At 42.1% G+C, this 20,170-nt stretch overlaps 2 protein-coding genes across 4 annotated transcripts; both read left to right on the forward strand.

The window, feature by feature from the left end:
- Window positions 1-3,977, forward strand: LOC129865753 (uncharacterized). 2 transcript variants are annotated; one of them, XM_055938759.1, is made up of 5 exons: window positions 1-87; window positions 1,359-1,637; window positions 2,120-2,299; window positions 2,540-2,617; window positions 3,283-3,977. In XM_055938759.1, exons 2-5 carry the CDS (start codon window positions 1,453-1,455, stop codon window positions 3,425-3,427), a joined length of 588 nt encoding a protein of 195 aa, XP_055794734.1. In that variant the 5' UTR covers window positions 1-87; window positions 1,359-1,452; the 3' UTR covers window positions 3,428-3,977. The 2 variants fall into 2 exon arrangements, with proteins under 2 accessions (XP_055794734.1, XP_055794733.1); XM_055938758.1 differs by having other exon boundaries at window positions 2-87; window positions 1,347-1,637.
- A 2,306-nt stretch (window positions 3,978-6,283) lies between these two features.
- Window positions 6,284-18,690, forward strand: aco1 (aconitase 1, soluble). 2 transcript variants are annotated; one of them, XM_055938752.1, is made up of 21 exons: window positions 6,284-6,414; window positions 8,055-8,195; window positions 8,415-8,583; window positions 8,796-8,933; window positions 9,844-9,913; window positions 10,085-10,268; window positions 10,542-10,681; window positions 10,967-11,138; window positions 11,483-11,583; window positions 11,860-11,976; window positions 12,172-12,331; window positions 12,598-12,733; window positions 13,111-13,195; window positions 13,392-13,548; window positions 13,849-13,973; window positions 14,202-14,306; window positions 14,555-14,697; window positions 15,001-15,148; window positions 15,428-15,550; window positions 16,298-16,483; window positions 16,810-18,690. In XM_055938752.1, exons 2-21 carry the CDS (start codon window positions 8,069-8,071, stop codon window positions 16,924-16,926), a joined length of 2,703 nt encoding a protein of 900 aa, XP_055794727.1. In that variant the 5' UTR covers window positions 6,284-6,414; window positions 8,055-8,068; the 3' UTR covers window positions 16,927-18,690. The 2 variants fall into 2 exon arrangements, with proteins under 2 accessions (XP_055794727.1, XP_055794728.1); XM_055938753.1 differs by lacking the exon at window positions 6,284-6,414 and adding an exon at window positions 7,550-7,789.
- The last annotated feature ends 1,480 nt before the right edge of the window (window positions 18,691-20,170 follow it).

Below are 20,170 nucleotides of genomic sequence, written 5' to 3' on the forward strand. Positions count from 1 at the left end.
CCCATGAATGAGTGCCTTTTATGTGCAGTAAGCAGACTGCATCTCAGCTGGTAGACCTGCCTGAAAACCACCTCACTACACATCTTGGTGAGTTGGGTCAAATTAATGATTGTTAATAGATATGTTTATAATGTGCTGTATGTTTTGTTTTTGAATGCTGTTTTAAGTTGTTTGTCTGTTTTTAAGTTGACCTGTTTAATATGAATGGTCCTATGTATCTCTGACAAGTTTAAGAGACAGCTCTGCTTTCTTCGTATTATCCTTGAGCGATGTAGATTGTTTTTTTAAAGAGTTGCTGACCATACAAGCATATTTTTTTTTATATGATATTTTCGATGGCAAGATTTATAGATGTTTGTAGAACCAGGTGGATCTGCCTTGATTATCTTCAGTTGACATTAAATGCAAAAAGTTTTACCGGACGCTCTTATCCAGAGCAATTTACAGGAGAAAATAGGGTTAAGTGCCTTGCTCAAGGGCACATTGACAGATTTTTCACCTAGTTGGCTTGGGTATTCAAACCAGCAACTTTTTGTTTACTGGCACAAGGCTCTTAATCACTAGGATACCTGCCGCTGAGTAAATTACATGCACAGGCATTTGGTCTGGTTTTCTAACTAACACAGTGGATCATTCATAGTGTTTTTTAACCTCCAATACCTCAGTCTGGATCTAAGGATGAAATGACTATAATAGCACATGAGAACAGGCACTGCTGTTGACCTACTGTATGCTACAAATAAAGGTCATTAGGTGAACTGAATGAAAGCTGAATCACCTCGGTGATGGTAAAGTACTGTATTGTATTCCTCTAGCCAGAACATGTTTGGATTCTGTTAGTGTAGTTTTTTGACCGATGCTGTTCTTCACTCATGTCAACATTCCAAAGTTCAAGATGTACCAACACGTCTCAAAGGTGAAAGATTAGGGGAAATTGTTGAGGTATTCAATGATGGTCCTGAAGGGCTACTGCAGCTGCTGCTTTGCATTCAATCCCGCTGATCAGGGACTAAAAACTAATTGAAATAATTTCAAATACTTTAGCTGTACTTGATTGAGCTTGCCTGTTGCAATGGAACCAATAGAAATCTCCCAAAAGTGCAAACCCCAACCACATGGCACTCCAGGCAGGCTGAAGCAAACGCTGAAAGTATTTGAACGATTTCAGGTTTGCCTGGGTAATAACTATTTTCTAAGTCAGTTATATGACCTGTACTATTCAGAAAACATTTGGGTCCGGAATGAGCATTTTGGCTTCTTGTTTATGTTTAACTCCTAGAAAAGGTTTTTTGGTAGTAAGTACTCTCAATAACTAAACCATTATGCCCTTGTTGTTTTGATTTGAGGGTGGATTTCAGGGATTACGGCGCCATGTATCTGAATACCCTGGTAATCTGGCTAGTTGACACCGAAGAGTGAGGTGTTCGGAGGCTGTAGCTCGGCTTCTTAGCCATGGAAACAGAGGGGCCGCCTGCTGCACCAGGCCAGTATAGCCAGCCCGGTCAGCCAGACCCAGTGCTGGGGCTTCGGAGTCTCTCCTTTGCCTACCAGGGCTTGCTAGAGATCCCCTACGAAGTCATACTAGCCCAGCAACACACCCTGGAAGTGTTGGACCTCAGCTACAACCTGCTGGAGGAGTATCCTTCTGTTATGAGCCCTGTACACAGACAGTATATACACACATGGACACATATTACACGCAGTCGTGTCACACACACACACACACACACACACACACACACACACACACACACACACACACACACACACACACACACACACACACACACACACACACACTTGTAGTCATGTACATACACTCACCAGAGATGGAAAACTACACTGTTGAAGACACATACATACACAAGCAACACAAATACATCTCTCTCTGACACAAAGAAATATGAGACATGCAACAGGGTTGGGGTCAGTTCCATGTAAATTCCAGTCAATTTAGGAAGTATACTGAAATTCCAATTCCAGTTCTCGTCAAATGATTTTCAATAATGAGAATTTGAATGTGTTTAATTTTCTGAATTGACTGGAATTTAAATGGAATGATATGTACACGCCGCACATTCACACAAACAATCTCTCCTTCACTCCGCTGCCAACGGAGCCCAGCTCTCCTGGGTGAACTGGAGCAGCTCAGCACTCTGATCCTGGACTGCAACAGCTACTCGTCCCACGTCAAATTCCCCTACATGCCAAGCGTCACCACCGTGTGGATCAACAAGAACAAGATCAGCAACCTGCCCATCTTCGTGGAGGAGATCCACCGCAAGTTTCCCAACATCAAGTAAGAATGGCTTTCACTGAGGGCATTGTGTATGTGAGTGTGTGTGTGTGAGTGTGTGCGTGTGTTTGCTTGGGTGTCATTTTGTTTCTGTTAAATCCAATTTCTTTGGGGTTCAGTATGGTGCAACATTGTAGAGCATGGTAGTGGCATGGTAATACAATGTACAAAAACATGACACCATACCACAAACACCATTTTAAGTGTCGTTGTCCGACCTCTGGATATTTCTACTTCATTTAGGATCCTCAGCATGATGAACAACGAGGCCGCACCCAGCTACTTCAATGGAGGGAGTCTGCCCCAGTACATAGACTACAGGTGAGCTTGAGTGAACACAGCTGATACACTAAAGCTGCAGCTGTGTATAAAAAAAAAAGAGATGACAATGATGTATTGTGACACGGTAATAGGAGCAGGATATGGTTCTATAACTCTAAAGAAGTTACAGAGTCGGTGCCTAAAGGAATCAGATGTTGTGTGATTGACATCTTGCTGTGATGTATTTTGTCCCCGATCCATGGCAGCTTAATTTAAAAAAGATTGAACCTTTATTTAACTAGGCAAGTTAAGAACAAATTATTCTTTACAATGACGGCCTACCCCAGCCAAACCCTCCCCTAAGCCGGACAACACTGAGCCAATTGTGCAGAGCCCGATCACGGCCGGTTGCAATACCGCCCGGGGTCGAACAAGGGTCTGTAGTGACGCCTCTAGCACTGAGATGCAGTGCCTTAGACCGCTGTGCCACTCGGGAGGCCCCAAAAATCACAAATCAGTCGTAAGCTAATGTACAGCGTGACACACTGTCAAATAATTTTCAGTGCTGTCAAATATTAGCCTATATACCATATTTGTCTTCCTGCCACTCATCAGCGTGTTCTGACATTATTCCAGCACTGATGTAATTTAAACTCAAACTGCAACACAATAATTTAATTCAAAGCACTGAAATGACCAATCTGTTCCTCCTCTGGCCCACACAGGCAGTATGTGATCAGTCAGATCCCAAGCCTGACGATCCTGGATGACACTGAGGTTCTGGGGAAAGAGAGAGCGCAGGCTAAGAAGACCTATAGGATGCAGAGGATCAGGGAAGGCAGCAAAAGGAGGAAGGAGCTCCATCGTTGAACCCTCCTTAATAGTGCTACCTATATAACTGATCTGAAGACGTATCAAGATGAGCAAATCATTAATTCTAGCGATAGATGATTAGTTCAAGCAAGCTAGCACCAGTTGTAAATATATTGTCAACATGTAATTTGTTAAAATGAAAATGGGATACTTTTTGTTATGATTTTCTATGGACATGGGGAATTTCCCTTATCATTAAAGAAATGAAGGGAAGATATTCCATTTGAATGGTGAATGAAGATGTTTTGCAAAAGTAAATAATTCCATGTCACACTCAAATGTCATTTTGTCATTACTTGTATGTTACATATGTTCCTTTGGCAAGAAAAGAGCTTATTTAGGCCTATGAGATATCAAATTACCAGTGTACTGACCGATCTGTCAAAATGACCATTGAAAAGTCCTAACTCAGAGAGTGAGAGTGACAACGTGGAATTAACATGACAAGCATGGTTGAGAAATGGATTGTTTCCTCAGTGTCCAATTATCTATTTGAAAAGTTAGTTTAAATCTTTATCTTGTGGCATTAAAGATGAAGTGATACACAGCACTGTTCTGTTGTGTTTTTAAATGGTTGTTAGACCTACCATGTGATATGATACAATCTATTGTGTATTGTGTAGGTAACAAATTCTGTCAGACAATAGCTATCAAGCTATAAAGGTGACCTATAATCTTTTAATGCACATTATAAAAACGGTTGGCTGGTGTGCCCTCACCCATCTGAGCGGTTGGCTGTGAATGCCCTCACCCACTAGTACAATTATGCTGACTGTGATTTGGGTTCTGACCCTCCACAGGATGTCCAGTCAGAACAATGCTGATGCTTCTCTTTTTACGGATTTATTTCCTTTTCCTCTTCATCAACACACACACACACACACACACACACACACACTTTTCGTCATATAACATGAATCTTGACTGGGAGTGAATCTTGGTGGAATAGTACTTGTGTTACTCCGAATGAATTTGATGCACCCACCACTTTCAGGTATTCTTGTTACTGTCCACAATACGAATAGTCCTCAGAAATGTGTGTCTTCTTTCTTCGGACAACGATAACACTGACCTGAGTGGGTGGGTGCAGTGTCCAGATGCGCCTTTCCATGTGCTCTGATTGGTTGGGAATGGCAGGGCTATGAAGGGTGATGGATAACTAAGGTAGGCTAAACAGCCAAACTAACGGCACTCAAGGGAAACTGAGGGACTGTGAGGGAAATGTAGGTAGAGAGGAGGGGAGCAGGATGGCTTTTTTTACACACATTAATGAAGAATCAGTAGTGTTTAGGCTTGTTTACACATTCACATGTATTGGATTCTAAGCAGTGATAGGTCAGAAAAAACACCTCCCTGTCAACATTATTTGAAGAAGATGTTATCAACCATATTATTAACCATTCAGAAGAAGAAGAAAAATGTCAGTCACTCACTCCCTGACTGCTAGGACTTATCAAAGTGGACTTAGGTATTGGAGCTTTGGACCTATGATTCATATATACACTAGATGACTGTTGGGGGGGAGCTTGTGTTGAAGCCAACTCCCCCACCGTTGTAAAAAATATTTTGGAAAATATAGAAATGCATATATTAATGTCTACATTAGTTTTTGCCACATTTATTATATTACAAACACCATAATGCATACTTTTGCATTATATTATGTGAGCTAAACAATAGAAAAAAAATCATATATATATTTTCCTAAAGTATCATTGTTAGAGATTACTAATGTTACTCTCTCAACTACAGCATCAACATACTTAAATACATTTAATTGAAATACTGTAGAATTCCACTCATTCCTATAGAGAACTGCGCCTACTGAGGAGTGCCAATATGGGCGACCGTTGGCTTCAAAGCCACTCAATGGCCAACACATAGCATTAGCATGCAGGGTTTATATACATCATTGGCTTGGACTCATAATCTTGGTGATTCTGCATATTTTACAATATCACTGGAACAATCTGCAAAAAACACTCAAACTAGACATTTGTATCTTGATCTCTTCATTCAAAGACTCAATCCTGGACACTCTTACTGACAGCTGTGGCTGCTTTGCGTGATGTATTGTTGTCTCTACCTTCTTGCCTTTGCGCTGTTGTCTCTGCCCAATCATTTTTGTACCATGTTTTGTGCTGCTACCATGTTGTGCTGCTACCATGTTGTTGTCATGTGGTGCTGCTACCATGTTGTGCTGTCATGTGTGCTACCATGCTATGTTGTTATCTTAGGTCTCTTTATGTAGTGTTGTGGTGTCTCTCTTGTCTTGATGTGTGTTTTGTCCTATATTTTTATTTTGAATCCCAGCCCCCGTCCCCGCAGGAGACCTTTTGCTTTTTGGTAGGCAGTCATTGTAAATAAGAATTTGTTCTTAACTGACTTGACTAGTTAAATAAAGGTTAAATAATAATAATGTTTTTAAAATTACGCACACAGAAGCAATTGCTAAGGTGGTCCAACCAATGATGCACATAAACCCTGGATGACTATCAGGGGGTGCTGTATTGAAGCCATCTTGGTACTCTTCCTAGAAATGCATTTATTAATGTCTACATTCATTTTTGACACGTTTATTTTATTACAGACACTTTAATGCATACTTTTAAATGATATTATGTAAGCTAAACATAAAAATTTAAATATTACAAATATATAAAACATTTCCCTTAAAGTATTTTTTAGAGAGTACTAATGTTCCTGTCCCCACTACAAAAAAAGAATACTTAAATACATGTAATTTTGTCCTTGAAACATTGAATTGAAATACTGTAGAATTCCATTTATTAATTCTTATGGCGGACTGCTCCTACTTGGGAGTGTCATATGACCGACCGGTGCCTTCAAAGCCTCTCAATGGCCAATACATAGCGTTAGCAATTCTGGATTTATATACGTCATTGGGTCCGACTAGCTAGCTACCAGAACAACAAAAATTAAAATAAACATTAGCTTCGCTTCAACTGTAAAGAGAAGAAGTGGTATGTGTGACTGTTTTTTGCAAATATTTGTAATCTTCACCATGCTTTCAAAGTAAATTTACTGTATTTAAGTTATTACGGGCAAGTGCTGTGACTCAGCATAACTGGTTAGTAACCGGTGACGTTGATTGCTATTCTAAGCTAGCAAGATACGCTAGCCAGCTAGCTAAGTCAACTAGCTAGCTCCAGTAACTAACTCGTTTAGCCAGGCGTAGGTATAGTTATAGTTAGCCGCTGTTAGAAATCCCTAAATGTCTCTCTCTCTGTTATCTTGTTTAACACTAGGACCGCACAAAGCCTGTTGTTAGCAGTGTCTGGTGTGGGAGGCTGTCAGTTCAGGACACAGTCTTGGTTCCGATGGGTTAGTCTACTGTCTTGAAGTTGAGTTTAGTCGGATACTATTTCCTGATTGCCTCAAAGCTAGCTTTATCAACTTCTCAGTCTAGTATGACGGTCTTAGATATCGTGTAACAAATAACAGGCCTAACACCCCCCCTGTAAAATCCAACCCATAATATAATCTCATTCTATTTCCCATTCTAATATAATACAAATGACCTGTTCCAGACACTACTAGGATATATCTTGGGCTAACCATTTAGTTAACAACTTTAACATGTACACGAACATTTAACATACGCTTACTTGAGAAAATGTATTCCCGGGGACAATGGAGAATGTAGAGTTATATTTCAACATCTGGGTGTTTGTTAATGGATACTGTAACAGGGCAGTACTTGGAAAGTTGCGAGAGTACATTGCTGCACAAGGCTTTCTTAGGTCATCATGAGTTGACTGTTTTTTTAAACTTTCCCTTCAATTCCATTTGTCCTCAAAGTCACAAGGGTGCTACAAAGATGCACTTTCTTATCAGAGGTCCCCTTTGACACAGATACATATGGGGACACGTATTAACCTTGGGTACCCTTACATCACAAACATCTGATTACACATTCATAGAGGCTGATGTTGTTTGCGGATTTCACTGTCTGTTCAATCTTGGCAGAGAATCTTCATTTTTAGGCAATAGGCTTATGCTAATACTTCTAGCCTATTCCTATCAAGCCCGATTTGTAGGCTATTTGGTTGCACTTTCCTGAGTATAAAAAGGATGTTAGATAGGGATTGGTAGTGAATTAGTTCAAACCACAGTTTGAACAATGCTCAAGTTTTTTTTTCCACTTATTGAGTGATTAGCCTAATTTAATCACAGCAGAGGATAGTAGTATTCCAGAAATATTGTATTTTGGAACACCGTACTAGGCTAATTCACAGGTCTGTTATACCCAGAATTTAGCTGGAATCGTACTTCCCTGTCTGTCCGTGCTGAAACTTCCTTGACCTAACAGATTCTCCCGTAAAAAGATAAAAGGCAGTAAGTAGCGATTTTCACCTACACACAGGGGAGGAACCAGAAAATTCCAGAATACTGGAATTCTTTGCATTTGGTTGTTATGTTTAATTTTTAATTTTTTTTTTTTTTTAAATTACAAAGTACCTGCGCAATGGGGCAACCACAGAGCAGGCTCAACTTTCGTGACTGCTCAGGTCACTTGTACTGGGCAATAGGGCAACCCTTAATGTCAAGAAGTTGCAACTGTTTTAGTTTTTGATGCTGAACCTTGAATTGTTTCCTCCAGGTAACCCCAGGTGTATGTGTGAGAGAGGGAGAAAGTATACAGCCATGAGTAATCCTTTTGCACACATAGTTGAGGCTCTGGACCCAAACAACCCCGACCACAAGTTCTACAACCTCTCAAAGCTTGGAGACCCCAGATATGGTAGGATATCAAAGTACCATAACCCCTTTGGCAATTGTTGGTGAGCATGGTTGGTGTACTAGGCTAAATTCAGGAAATGTACTGACATTTAGTTAATTTGAGTAAATGCTCAAACTAGATTTATACTGATTCATGAATTACATTTCAGTTAATTGCACTGTCACTATTTTTGTACTTCAACCCTGATGGTTGATATGAAATGCTTCCCTCCTCCTACAGACCGCCTGCCATTCTCCATCCGTGTGCTGCTTGAGTCGGCTGTGAGGAACTGTGATGGGTTCCTGGTGAAGCGGTCAGACGTGGAGAGCATCCTGAACTGGAAACAGACCCAGACTCAAAGCGTAGAGGTGCCGTTCAGACCTGCCAGGGTCATCCTGCAGGATTTCACGTGAGTTAGACCACATGGTGTATCAATTCTGCAGGTGTGCTCATGAGAAATCTTTCATGGTAAAATATGCCGTGGTAATATCTGTTTTGTAAACTGGGAAAAGCTGATGGGCAGGTATCCAAATTGAGGTGGCTTTTCTTTCCCTTTTTAAAGGGGTTGCTTTGAATAGTGAATGGATTTATATTATAACTTGTCTTTCTTTCCTCTTGCAGTGGAGTGCCTGCAGTAGTGGACTTTGCTGCGATGCGCGACGCTGTGAAGAAGCTGGGTGGAGATCCAGAGAAGATCAACCCAGTCTGTCCAGCGGACCTTGTCATTGATCATTCCATCCAGGTGGACTTCAACAGGAAGTAAGTCTGGGGGGTCAGATTTGTGTGTGCGGGGGGGTCAATACAAGTAGGACTGAACATCATAATTAAGTGAATTTCCATTCAGGAGGAATTGTTGTGAATTAGAAGTTTATGAATACTGGTCATTTCAGTGAAATACTGCTACACAGGCTAATTGCTGGAGAAATTATTATACTTTTTTACTACATATTTATGAAGCAAACACAGGCTGATGTGTAGGCACAGTGGAATGTTCTGTAGGGTGAGCTTGTTTGTTGGACTTTGCTCTTAAGAGACTTAGTGGAGCCTGTAGATTTCGACATTTCTGTCGACCACCAGTCGTCATAATGTTGCATAACGCTGAAATAATGATACCTACATTGTGACCAAGCTGAGTCTCCAAGCTGACATTGTTGCAAATATTAACTGCTATTTTGTCCCGAGAGGTGTAAACCTATAAAGCAAAATATTCCAAATTCCCAACGCTGATACACTGTTTCTTACAGATTTTGTAATTTTGTGCTCATTCTACTTTCAAGTAAACATATTAGGAGATGTACATTATGACATTTGTGTAATTTTCACCTGGAACTTAAAAGAAAGCTTTTGGCTAGAGTTTTATTTTGGTATTTGTTTCAGTAGTCAATTGTTGATATAGTTCCAAAATGTTTAGCATGTCAGCAATCAAGTTTTCAAGATATGTACTGTAACTTTCAAAATACAGAAATCAGGCCCCAATGATGCATTTTGCATCATATGATGCAAAACTCATCCAGCGGGCCAGATTTCTGTATTCTGAAAGTTACATATCTTGATTGCTGAAATACTCCTCAACTCCTTTCCTAGATGTTTTACTTTTATGAGAACTGATTACGACGGATGTGTTTTTAAGAAATGCAGATTGAGTCAATTGACATTTTTCTTTTCCCAGGTCTGACAGCCTCCAGAAAAACCAGGACTTGGAGTTTGACAGAAACCGAGAGCGATTTGAGTTCTTAAAGGTATCCAAACCCTTTGTCCACCATTCAAAACCTGTAGTTTAACTCATAAGCCTTTCATAAAGGCCACACAATTTATAACACACATGGCCCTCTTTCAATCATAGCAATAACGATATCATGTATAAAACCCACAATCCTCTCTAAACTATTGATCTCCCTCCCTTTCCACAGTGGGGCTCCAAAGCATTCCAGAACATGCGTATCATTCCCCCCGGTTCGGGGATAGTGCACCAGGTCAACCTGGAGTACCTGGCCAGGGTGGTGTTTGACCAGGACGGCTACTACTACCCTGACAGCCTGGTGGGCACCGACTCCCACACCACCATGATCGACGGCCTGGGCGTGCTGGGCTGGGGTAATTACTAGATTGGATTATGTATACTGTTAAAAAGATAAATGGGATTGACTCAAATCATTGCTAATGATGTTAAAGGGATAGTTCACCCAAATTACACAATTACAAATTACTGGAGTTCCCCCCCCCCCCCCCCCCCCCCCCCAAGTGGACAGTACTTAGCTACCAATAAACCAAACCCCAAAATGTAGTTGAGAAAATATGAGCTATCTAGCCATGCTACTGGAATGTGCCCAGAGCTGGAATAAATCCTGTCGAACATGTTTGTTGTAGGTGTGGGCGGGATCGAGGCGGAGGCCGTCATGCTGGGCCAGCCAATCAGCATGGTGCTCCCCGAAGTCATCGGCTACAGGCTACAGGGCACCCCCAACAAGTTCATCACCTCAACTGACATCGTCCTCACCGTCACTAAGGTAACTGGTTACGCGGTTCCACGACTGCCACTGTTTTATCAATGGACATCTCTTTTGGACAAATCTGTCTAATCAATGTAGCTCAAGGCATGAAATGACTCAGCAAAGTAGCCCTATCAATGCTATTGGTTTGGAGAATTGTGTTGATTTGATAAGGGGATAAATAAAGTTGTATTGACTAGATTAGTTGTAGATTAACAGTGGCAGCAATTTCATTTCACCAGTGTATGTCACATAGAAACACTGTTTGTCTGAGTGTCCCATTCTCTCCCTCTGTGCCCACAGCACCTGCGCCATGTCGGTGTTGTGGGGAAGTTTGTGGAGTTCTTCGGGCCAGGTGTGGCACAGCTGTCCATAGCCGATCGAGCCACCATCGCCAACATGTGCCCAGAGTACGGCGCCACTGCAGCTTTTTTCCCTGTAGACCACATCAGTCTTCAGTACCTGGAGCAGACAGGTGAGATATCCACACCAATGCACATGAGCAGCACTTGTCTATATTTACAATGGGTGTTTCTGATTCCGATGGAAAGCAATACAGATATTACATTGGCCTCTTTTTAAATTGCAAACTTTCAAACAGCCTTTGAATGTTACACCACCTACTTAGCGGAGTAATTTTTCTCCTTTTGTAATGGCAAAAATCTTTCTGAATACATTTTAAATGTAAAACGGGGATGATAATAGTAGTATTAAAATCCTGAGGGAACTGTAGATGTAACTGGCAAAGTCTAATTTACTTCATGTCTGGATTCTTAATTTTCTTTCCTCATTCCTCTTTCCCCTGCTCACTCTGCCCAGGGAGAGATGCTGAGAAACTGGATTACATCACCAGGTATCTGAAAGCAGTAGCCATGTTCAGAGACTACAGCAACTCCTCCCAGGATCCTGACTTCACCCAGGTACTGTATTCCACAGTGGATCCTTTTCAAACACCTTTAGTCATTTAGAAATTAGGACTTATAGTTTCTGGATGCATTTGATTAAAGATTGTCAGGCATGCTTGACTAGCTATGGTGACTTTTGGAAGTCATTCAGTTTTGAAAATGATTTGACAAGTGTATGACTGGAATGTATTTGTAAAATAATTGGCTTGTCTCCCTTTTAATCTGCTCCTTTTGCTTTTGGTCTCATTGTGATTTTCCCTCTGTGCCGCCTCCTCTCTCCATCCTATGCAGGTGCATGAGCTGGACCTGAGCACTGTGGTTCCGTGCTGCAGTGGTCCCAAGAGGCCTCAGGACAGGGTGGCTGTGTCGGACATGAAGACTGACTTTGAGGCCTGCCTGGCAGCTAAGGTAATGACGACACCTGCTTAACACTTTTTTGGTATCTACATGCTAATAGCATCCTGTTATCTCAAGTCCTTCCCTTTTTATATTTGCATGTGTGTGTATAAGGTGTGCACAGAGTTAGAAAACCTATAGGTCATATATAGGTGCTATAGGTGAGCCCACTAGCTTTTCTAACTCTGTGGATGTGTGCCATTGCAGCAAGGCTTCAAAGGTTTCCAGGTGACTCCGGAGCTTCACCACGTGAAGGTTCCATTCCAATACAATGACAAGGAGTACAGCCTCTCCCACGGCTCAGTGGTCATTGCTGCCATCACCAGCTGTACCAACACCAGCAACCCCTCTGTTATGCTGGGTGCTGGTACGTATCCCTCGCTCCATACCTCATACCCTGCGCTGTCTGGTTGTGTTCGTTAGACACCAAGCAGACACAATTGACGGAAACAGAGGGACTACCTGGACTCCAAAAATAAATGTTGTTTTTGCAGCAGATCACAAAAAATGTTTCCAAAGTTTTCGTTTTCGTGCCCCAATGAACACACCCCAGCTATCAGCGGCTGTAATTTGACTAATATCTGGGAAGTTGCTCAGTCAATAAGGTTGAATTGGCTCTGCGTTGCTTTTCAGGTCTCCTGGCGAAGAAGGCCATCGAGGCTGGTCTGAGCATGAAGCCCTACATCAAGACCAGCCTGTCTCCCGGCAGCGGAGTGGTCACCTACTACCTAAAGGAGAGTGGCGTCATGGACTACCTCTTCCAGCTCGGGTAAGGCACTCCTTCCTGAAGACTAATTGTCTGGAGAATGACGGGTTCAGCTCAAAAGTCTTTGCTAGCTTCTTTATCCTCCATTTCAGGATGACGGTATGTGACGTATTTAAGCAATAAGGCCCGAGGAGGTGTGGTATATGGCCAGTAGACCACGGCTAAGGGCTTTTCTTATGCGCAACTCTGTGGTATATTCGCCATATACCACAAACAGCTGAGGTGCCTTATTGCTATTATAAACTGCTTACCAACATTATACTTTTTTTTTATCATACCCATGATATACCATGGCTTTCAGCCAATCAGCATTCAGGGCTCGAACCACCCAGTTTATAATTTCCTTTTTGTCGGTATATGTTATTTTCCCCCCCCGTCAGGTTTGAAGTGGTGGGTTATGGCTGCATGACATGTATAGGCAACAGTGGGCCCCTCCCAGAGCCTGTGGTGGAGGCCATTACTCAGGTAACTACTGACTTTTAACATTTTACACCCACACCTGGGCTGTGTTCATTAGGGCATGCAATGGAAAACATAATTTTTGGGGGGGGTGGTCCATTTAATCCCCCTGTTTCAGTCCGTTTTCTTCTTTTGGGTGCCTAATGAACACGACCCTGCATGGTCAATGGCTACAGCTCCTCACACGTTCCTCTACCTTCAGGGAGATCTGGTAGCCGCTGGGATCCTATCAGGTAACAGGAACTTTGAGGGGCGTGTCCATCCCAACACACGAGCCAATTACCTGGCCTCTCCCCCGCTGGTCATTGCCTACGCTATCGCCGGAACCTTGAGGATTGACTTTGATACAGAGCCCATTGGTGAGTGTCCTCAAACCAACGCCGTGAATTGGCAATCGTTCTGTAGTTTTTCTATATAGCATTCACACCAGTGGAGGCTGTAATGGGTGGAATTAAATGAATCGAGGGGATACCGTTCCATTCATTCAATTCCACCCATTACAATGAGCCAAATCCTCCAATTTTAAGGTGACACCAGCCTTCACTGGTTCACACATACACTGTTCCTGGAGCTCTCAAGATGTTTCAGCAGATTGGGCTGTCGGTGCTGATACTGGTTTCTGTTGTTTCTCTCTCGCCGCCTCTGGTTTCATGGTGTAGCTCTGAACAACAAAGGGAAGGAGGTTTTCCTCAGGGACATCTGGCCCACACGGGAGGAGATCCAGGCTGTGGAGAGACAGTTTGTCATTCCTGCTATGTTCAAAGAGGTTTATGAGAAGATTGAGGTCAACTAAACTCTTTGGATATTAATTTTATATGATTTTCCCCCTGGTTTGATTAGTGGGGAGGGGTTAAGTAATGCCTCAACATTTCAGCCTCTAGAAGGCCATAAAGTGTAAAAATGTGTGTCAATAGGTTACTTTTTCAAGGTATTGGATTAGTACATTAGTGTAAAGAGCTGTTGTCTTTGTAGTTTTGATATTGGACTGTTCTACCTTGCTCCGCCCTGTCAGAAAGTGAATGAACGCTGGAACGCCCTCAACGCCCCCTCAGACAAGCTGTACACCTGGGACCCCAAGTCCACCTACATCAAGTCTCCACCCTTCTTCGATGGACTGGTACAACACACTAACCTAATGCTGTCATTGTAATGTCTGAGTTCTTTCCCATCGGCTTTCAGGTTTCGTTAAAGGGATAGTTCAGAGAAAGTACATATTTATATATTTGTTTCCAAGTAGTCTATGGACAAGGAGAGACTGCAATCCACAACTAGACACTTTTACCAACTGCTAATATTATAAAGTCATTGTCATTCATGCAATTCCGCGGAACTACCCCCTTATTAACCTTTCGGTGATTTATTCAGACCAAGGAACTACAGACCCCCAAGTCCATAACTAACGCCTACGTGCTGCTGAACTTCGGTGACTCTGTGACCACAGACCACATCTCTCCTGCTGGGAACATCGCCCGAACCAGTCCTGCAGCACGATACCTGACCAGCAGAGGGTGAGAGATGGGAGGCAGTCACTATTTCACATTACTAATAGTCTTTTTCATACTACTGAGCAGAGCTGTACTGCACTTGCCTGGTAATACACCCCCCCCCCCCCCCCCCCCCCCCAATGGGTGGAACCGTGCTGGAAAGGATCATGCGGAAGGAAAATATCCCAACCAGCAGAGTATACGTTTCTGGTCCGCAAGATGGTGTGAAATTTAACGCTGGGTTTTTTAGTATGTTATAGTATATTATGATAGAGTGAAGTTATATGAAGGGTCAAAGGTTTAATCTTTTATCCTTTGCCCTGGCAGTTTAAACCCACGTGACTTCAACTCGTACGGATCTCGGCGTGGCAACGATGCTGTGATGGCTCGGGGCACGTTCGCCAACATCCGTCTCTTCAACAAGTTCCTGAACAAGCAGGCTCCGCGCACCCTGCACTTACCTTCTGATGAAACGGTAAGGCCCTGTAATAATTATCAATAATAATCTCTGTAATAATCTCTTATAATGTAAAATCTCCTGATAATGTTAGCCACCAGATTATGTAAAAAGTTATTACATTATCAGATGAGTAATTTTTTTTAGCTTATGTAATAACTTACATTTATTGTATGTTTCGAGTTTGTTCTTGTATTTTCACTGCATATTACAGTTTCCTTATTGTATAGCTGTTATATGTACTCTGGTTGTCCACTTGCATCAATGTGTATTTTTGGGTTGTCTGTTTCTCTACAGCTGGATGTGTTTGATGCTGCTGAGCGCTACCAGCAGGCTGGCCTCCCCCTCATGATCCTGGCTGGGAAGGAGTACGGATCGGGCAGCTCGAGAGACTGGGCCGCTAAAGGTCCCTTCCTCCTGGTCTGTCTCTCCTCTTATCATAACTGTGTTTTGATATGTTATCCGTTATACATTTACGTTATCTTTTTTTACATTACCTTTTGATAATGTATGATGTTGTAGATTAGAAGAATGTATGGAAAAAAGGGATTTGAATGCCGTTGACTGTATGATACTTTCCATTAGCCAAGATAAGATTCTGGTGAGCTGTGTTATTGAACAAACATACAATTCAAAGTAGGGACAATGTACACAGAAGCCATAAACACCAGATGGCACCATGAGAAAGACAGTAAAGAAAAGACACAATTAGCAAGACTCTTGAAACATTTATCCAACTTTTATAGCGCTTTTCAAATAATCTCAAAGCGCTTCAAAGCACACACAAAATACAAGTCATTTAGAAAAACATCATGAGATGGACAGTCATTAGAAAGTTCATGGCTTGAGTGGTCATCTGAAGGAGGTGGTCAAGCTGGGAGAGAAAGTCCAGAGGCAGGCAGGAAGCACGTTCTCATCAAGGTGTCTCACTGTTTCTGGCTTCTCCGTAGTATAACTTAGTCAGATTTAAGTTTTAGCTATGGCATTGCAGTCCATGGACTCTGTAGTAAGTAGGTAGCTAGCTACTCCTTCACTACTACCAAAATGAAGCACCCACTTGGATGATGCCATGGCAGTCATGTATAATTAAGAGTTTCTCGGAGGGTGGGCTGCAGGGATACCCCCATGATACCTCCCTGATACCCCTCTTCTGTGCCCCTCTCCCAGGGAATCAAGGCGGTGCTGGCAGAGAGCTATGAGCGAATCCACCGCAGTAACCTGGTGGGCATGGGGGTGATTCCTCTGGAGTACCTGGCTGGGGACACAGCAGACAGCCTGGGGCTGACAGGACACGAGCGCTACACCGTGGTCATCCCTGAGCCACTCACACCCAGGATGATTGTTGACATTAAGGTTGGTCTGCGTGGTGATAAAATGGGATGGGAAATACTGGACTGAGGAAGGGTTACCAATCATTCATATGGTCAATTTTGCAGGAGTTTCTAGATCCTTTCATGACACAGCTAACAAATGGAACTTAGTAGTTTCTGTTCACTTTCTGTACCGTATATTGTGATTCTGTGGCAAAACTTTGTATATAGTAATGTGCTCATATTTTACTATTATTTTGTAGTGTTAAATTAAAGTATACTTAGCTGGGTAGCTTACTCCTGGAGCATACGGCATCAACAGCAGTTAATCCTAATATCCTACTGCTCTCCTTTTCCCTTCCGTCACAGCTCGACACAGGCAAAACATTCCAGGTGAGGATGAGGTTCGACACGGACGTGGAGCTGACGTACTTCCACAATGGAGGCATCCTGAACTACATGATCCGCAAGATGTCTGAGAACTAGAGAGCACACCGTCGGGACCAAGTCATGCTGAACACGAAAATCCTCCGTGTAGAAGGCAAAACAGAACATGCTGAGTCCCCCCTCTCTGTTTCTGTTCGATTTTAACATTTGGTTTACATAATCTTGTGGTTTTAGTGCATTAATTGGTCCCATACTTGATCCATTGCAGGTCGGAATGATGTAGTGAGTCAGAAGTACCCCACAGCACATTTAACACTGGTATGATGTACACCTGTGTTCAAATAGTCTTAGCTTTCTTAATCAAGCCCAGCTCAAGTGTTTGAAAGAAAACAAATACTTTTATAACCCAGGTCTTATGATGTGACGACAGTACAGTAACCACCCTACCTCTTTGTTGCCAAACCAGTGGTTCACCCACCCTCATCCCTCCCACCGTCCATGCTAACATTAGCTAGCCATGCACACAAACCTAGTCTGCCCTGGTTGGCTGTCTTGTCCAGTTGTTACCATCGTCGGTTCAAAGCTGCCAGTCATGGTCATCTGTTCCGACCAGGGTTGTATTTGTTGATTTCATGTCTTATATCTTATTTTACAAACTGCTGCTGTGGTGAAGCAGACATCGGCTGCTTCTGAAATGGAGCCCTATTCCCTTCATAGTGCACTACTTGTGACCAAAATGTGTGCACTATATAGGGAATAAGGTGTTAACCCCAGACACTGTAATAGGTTGGCTTCGACTCCTGACAACGAGGGTGTTATCTTTGTATTATGAAAAAGAGACCAGCCTAGTTTATTAAATACCTAAGTTTAATTGCCTTAAATGGTAAAGTTGACATTAACCCTCACCTTTTGAGAGGAACAGTATATTGTGTGTGTGCCTCGTTTCTTTTAAATGCTGCTTCAGTGCAGAGGTATGTTTTTACTAGATCACTAATTTCAGTCTTGTCTCTGTTTCATAAATCCACTTTTCTTTCTTAACCTGTTGATGTTGGCAATAGGACTTATATGATTTTGTCACAGTGAGTACTTACTACTGTTGGTGAGTAGGGTTGCAACATTTTAGTACGTTTCCAGAAATCCCTATTAGAATCCTCCAACCAGGATTTCTGTGAAGTTACCAGAATTGTGCAACCCTATTGGTGAGTGTGGCTGGACTTAATTCCCAGTTGCCGGTGTGACAGGGAGGCTAGTAAATCAAATTAATATAATCATGAATTCCAAACTGAATGAAGTTTCTTAGCTGAAGCGAGAATTCATATTTTCTCTAAGCACTTGGGGTTTAATGGACCAAATAGTTTCTATCAATAAGGACGAAGTCCTACTTTGAGATTCTTTTCAGAAGGTACTTGTTTGTGGTATGGATAAAGTGTATGTTTTTTCCCCCAAGGTTAGCAGAAGGAGTCTGCTACAAGGCCACACCGGGGCTAGTGGTAGTCTTCGTCCTTCCTGTTTTTCTTTCTGCAAATAACTGGACATATCCACCATATTGCTGTCCCCTATCATGTATTTTCAGTGATTGCATAATGTTATCAACAATCCTGTTATGAAATGGCTAAGGGGCAGAGTAAGACTACATTTGTCAAATTTAATACACATTCATTTGACTTAAGACAGGAATGCTCTCTAAAAAACTTTTGAAAAAGGAGAGCTGCACATTAGGACCTCAGATGCAATAATTGAATAACCACGTTTCGACAGACAAGCTGTCTTCATCAAAGTATATTCTCCGCTAGCCAGCACCTCGCCTAAACAGGTGTGCGGTTATTTCGCCTCTAATAAACTTTAACTTCTACATAACTCAAATGCAGCACTGTTGTCAAAATAATTGTGCATTATTAGTATTTACAGAAATGCAATGAAGACCACTGGATTTTGAATAATATTCTATAGGAATGGCACACACAATTACATTTAACTGGAATTTGAAAATGAAATACATTCTGTACAATAACTGGCTAAAATGGTGCAAATATCACAATGTCATTTTAGTAACCCAAAACTGCATACAAAGCTGTATCAAAGTTAACATTTCTGTGGCATATGTAAAGTTGGCACCATGTTGTTATTCATAAAATAACTTGTCTTTATATACAGAAATTCAGTATTCCTCAAACCCAGTTATGACTTATTTCAGACATGACAGCCTTGCTACCATCATGGACATACATTTGAATACAGCCTTGCTACCACTGAGACAGTTAGGTCAAATAACACTTGGAATGTACACAAGAGGTATCAATTACTCACAATACTATTAGTTATACACAGATGACCAGTGCAGCAGTTACAGCTCTCAGTAATTAGCATAATGGCTCACAATGTTACACAGGTGAACGGTACTGAACATTAAATGGATAGCTCATATTCAGAAGGGTAAAGAAACTCATGTAATTTAAGTGTACTATCCCTTTAAACTACTGGAGCTGGAATAGTGTTTAGGAGCAGATTGACATTAGGTACACCACCCCGTTCACGAAAAGGTTCGCTCCGTGAGTCACGTGGTTTATCTTGCCATTATAAAGCAGCAGGCCTGCCAACTACGCAGTTATCTGTCCATGTACGCAGGTGATTTTCGAGTTAAAAGTACGCAGAAATGAATAGAGCCTGATTTTTATTTTTAAATTGTAATAAATAAAAATCCAGAGTGAATCTGACAACACTATTTTCGAGGCAATGCTTCTATAGATGTTATCAATTTCGGAAATTATGTATGCTCTGCCAAGAAATACAATAGGCACCTTTACATAGGCTGAAACACCGTACTCCTCTAGCGAACAGAGTTCAGATTCCCTTTGCGGTAGCCAGTTTGCGGTCGATGCGATTCTATGTTTTCAAAATTGTGTTGATTAGCGACCAGACTCACAAACAGCGCGCGCACAATCGTGCGGGGGAAGAAAATCCCAATTCGGCACGTGCTACGCGCGTGAGTTGAATCTCCAATTTGCCGTGAGTGTCTGGTACTCTAAAAAGTTGGACATGGTTGCCAGGTCTGAAGCAGGCAAACCAGCATCGAGGCATTCAGTTACTGTTCTATTGAAAGTTAGATTGGGCAAAACGAGTGACCTTAGCGGCTTTGAGCGTGGTTTGATCGTCAGTGCTAGGTGCGCCAGTTCCAGTATCTCAGAAACGGACGTCTTCCTGGGCTTTTCACATATGACAGGGTCACCGAGAATGGTGGGATAAATAAAAAACATCCAGTCAGTGGTAGTCCTGTGGGCAAAAAGAGCTGGTTGATGAGAGAGGTCAAAGGAGAAAGGCAAGAATCGTGCAAGCTAACAGGCAG

This window comes from Salvelinus fontinalis, chromosome 11 (assembly GCF_029448725.1).
Source record: "Salvelinus fontinalis isolate EN_2023a chromosome 11, ASM2944872v1, whole genome shotgun sequence".
In the NCBI taxonomy this organism is placed as follows: domain Eukaryota; kingdom Metazoa; phylum Chordata; class Actinopteri; order Salmoniformes; family Salmonidae; genus Salvelinus; species Salvelinus fontinalis.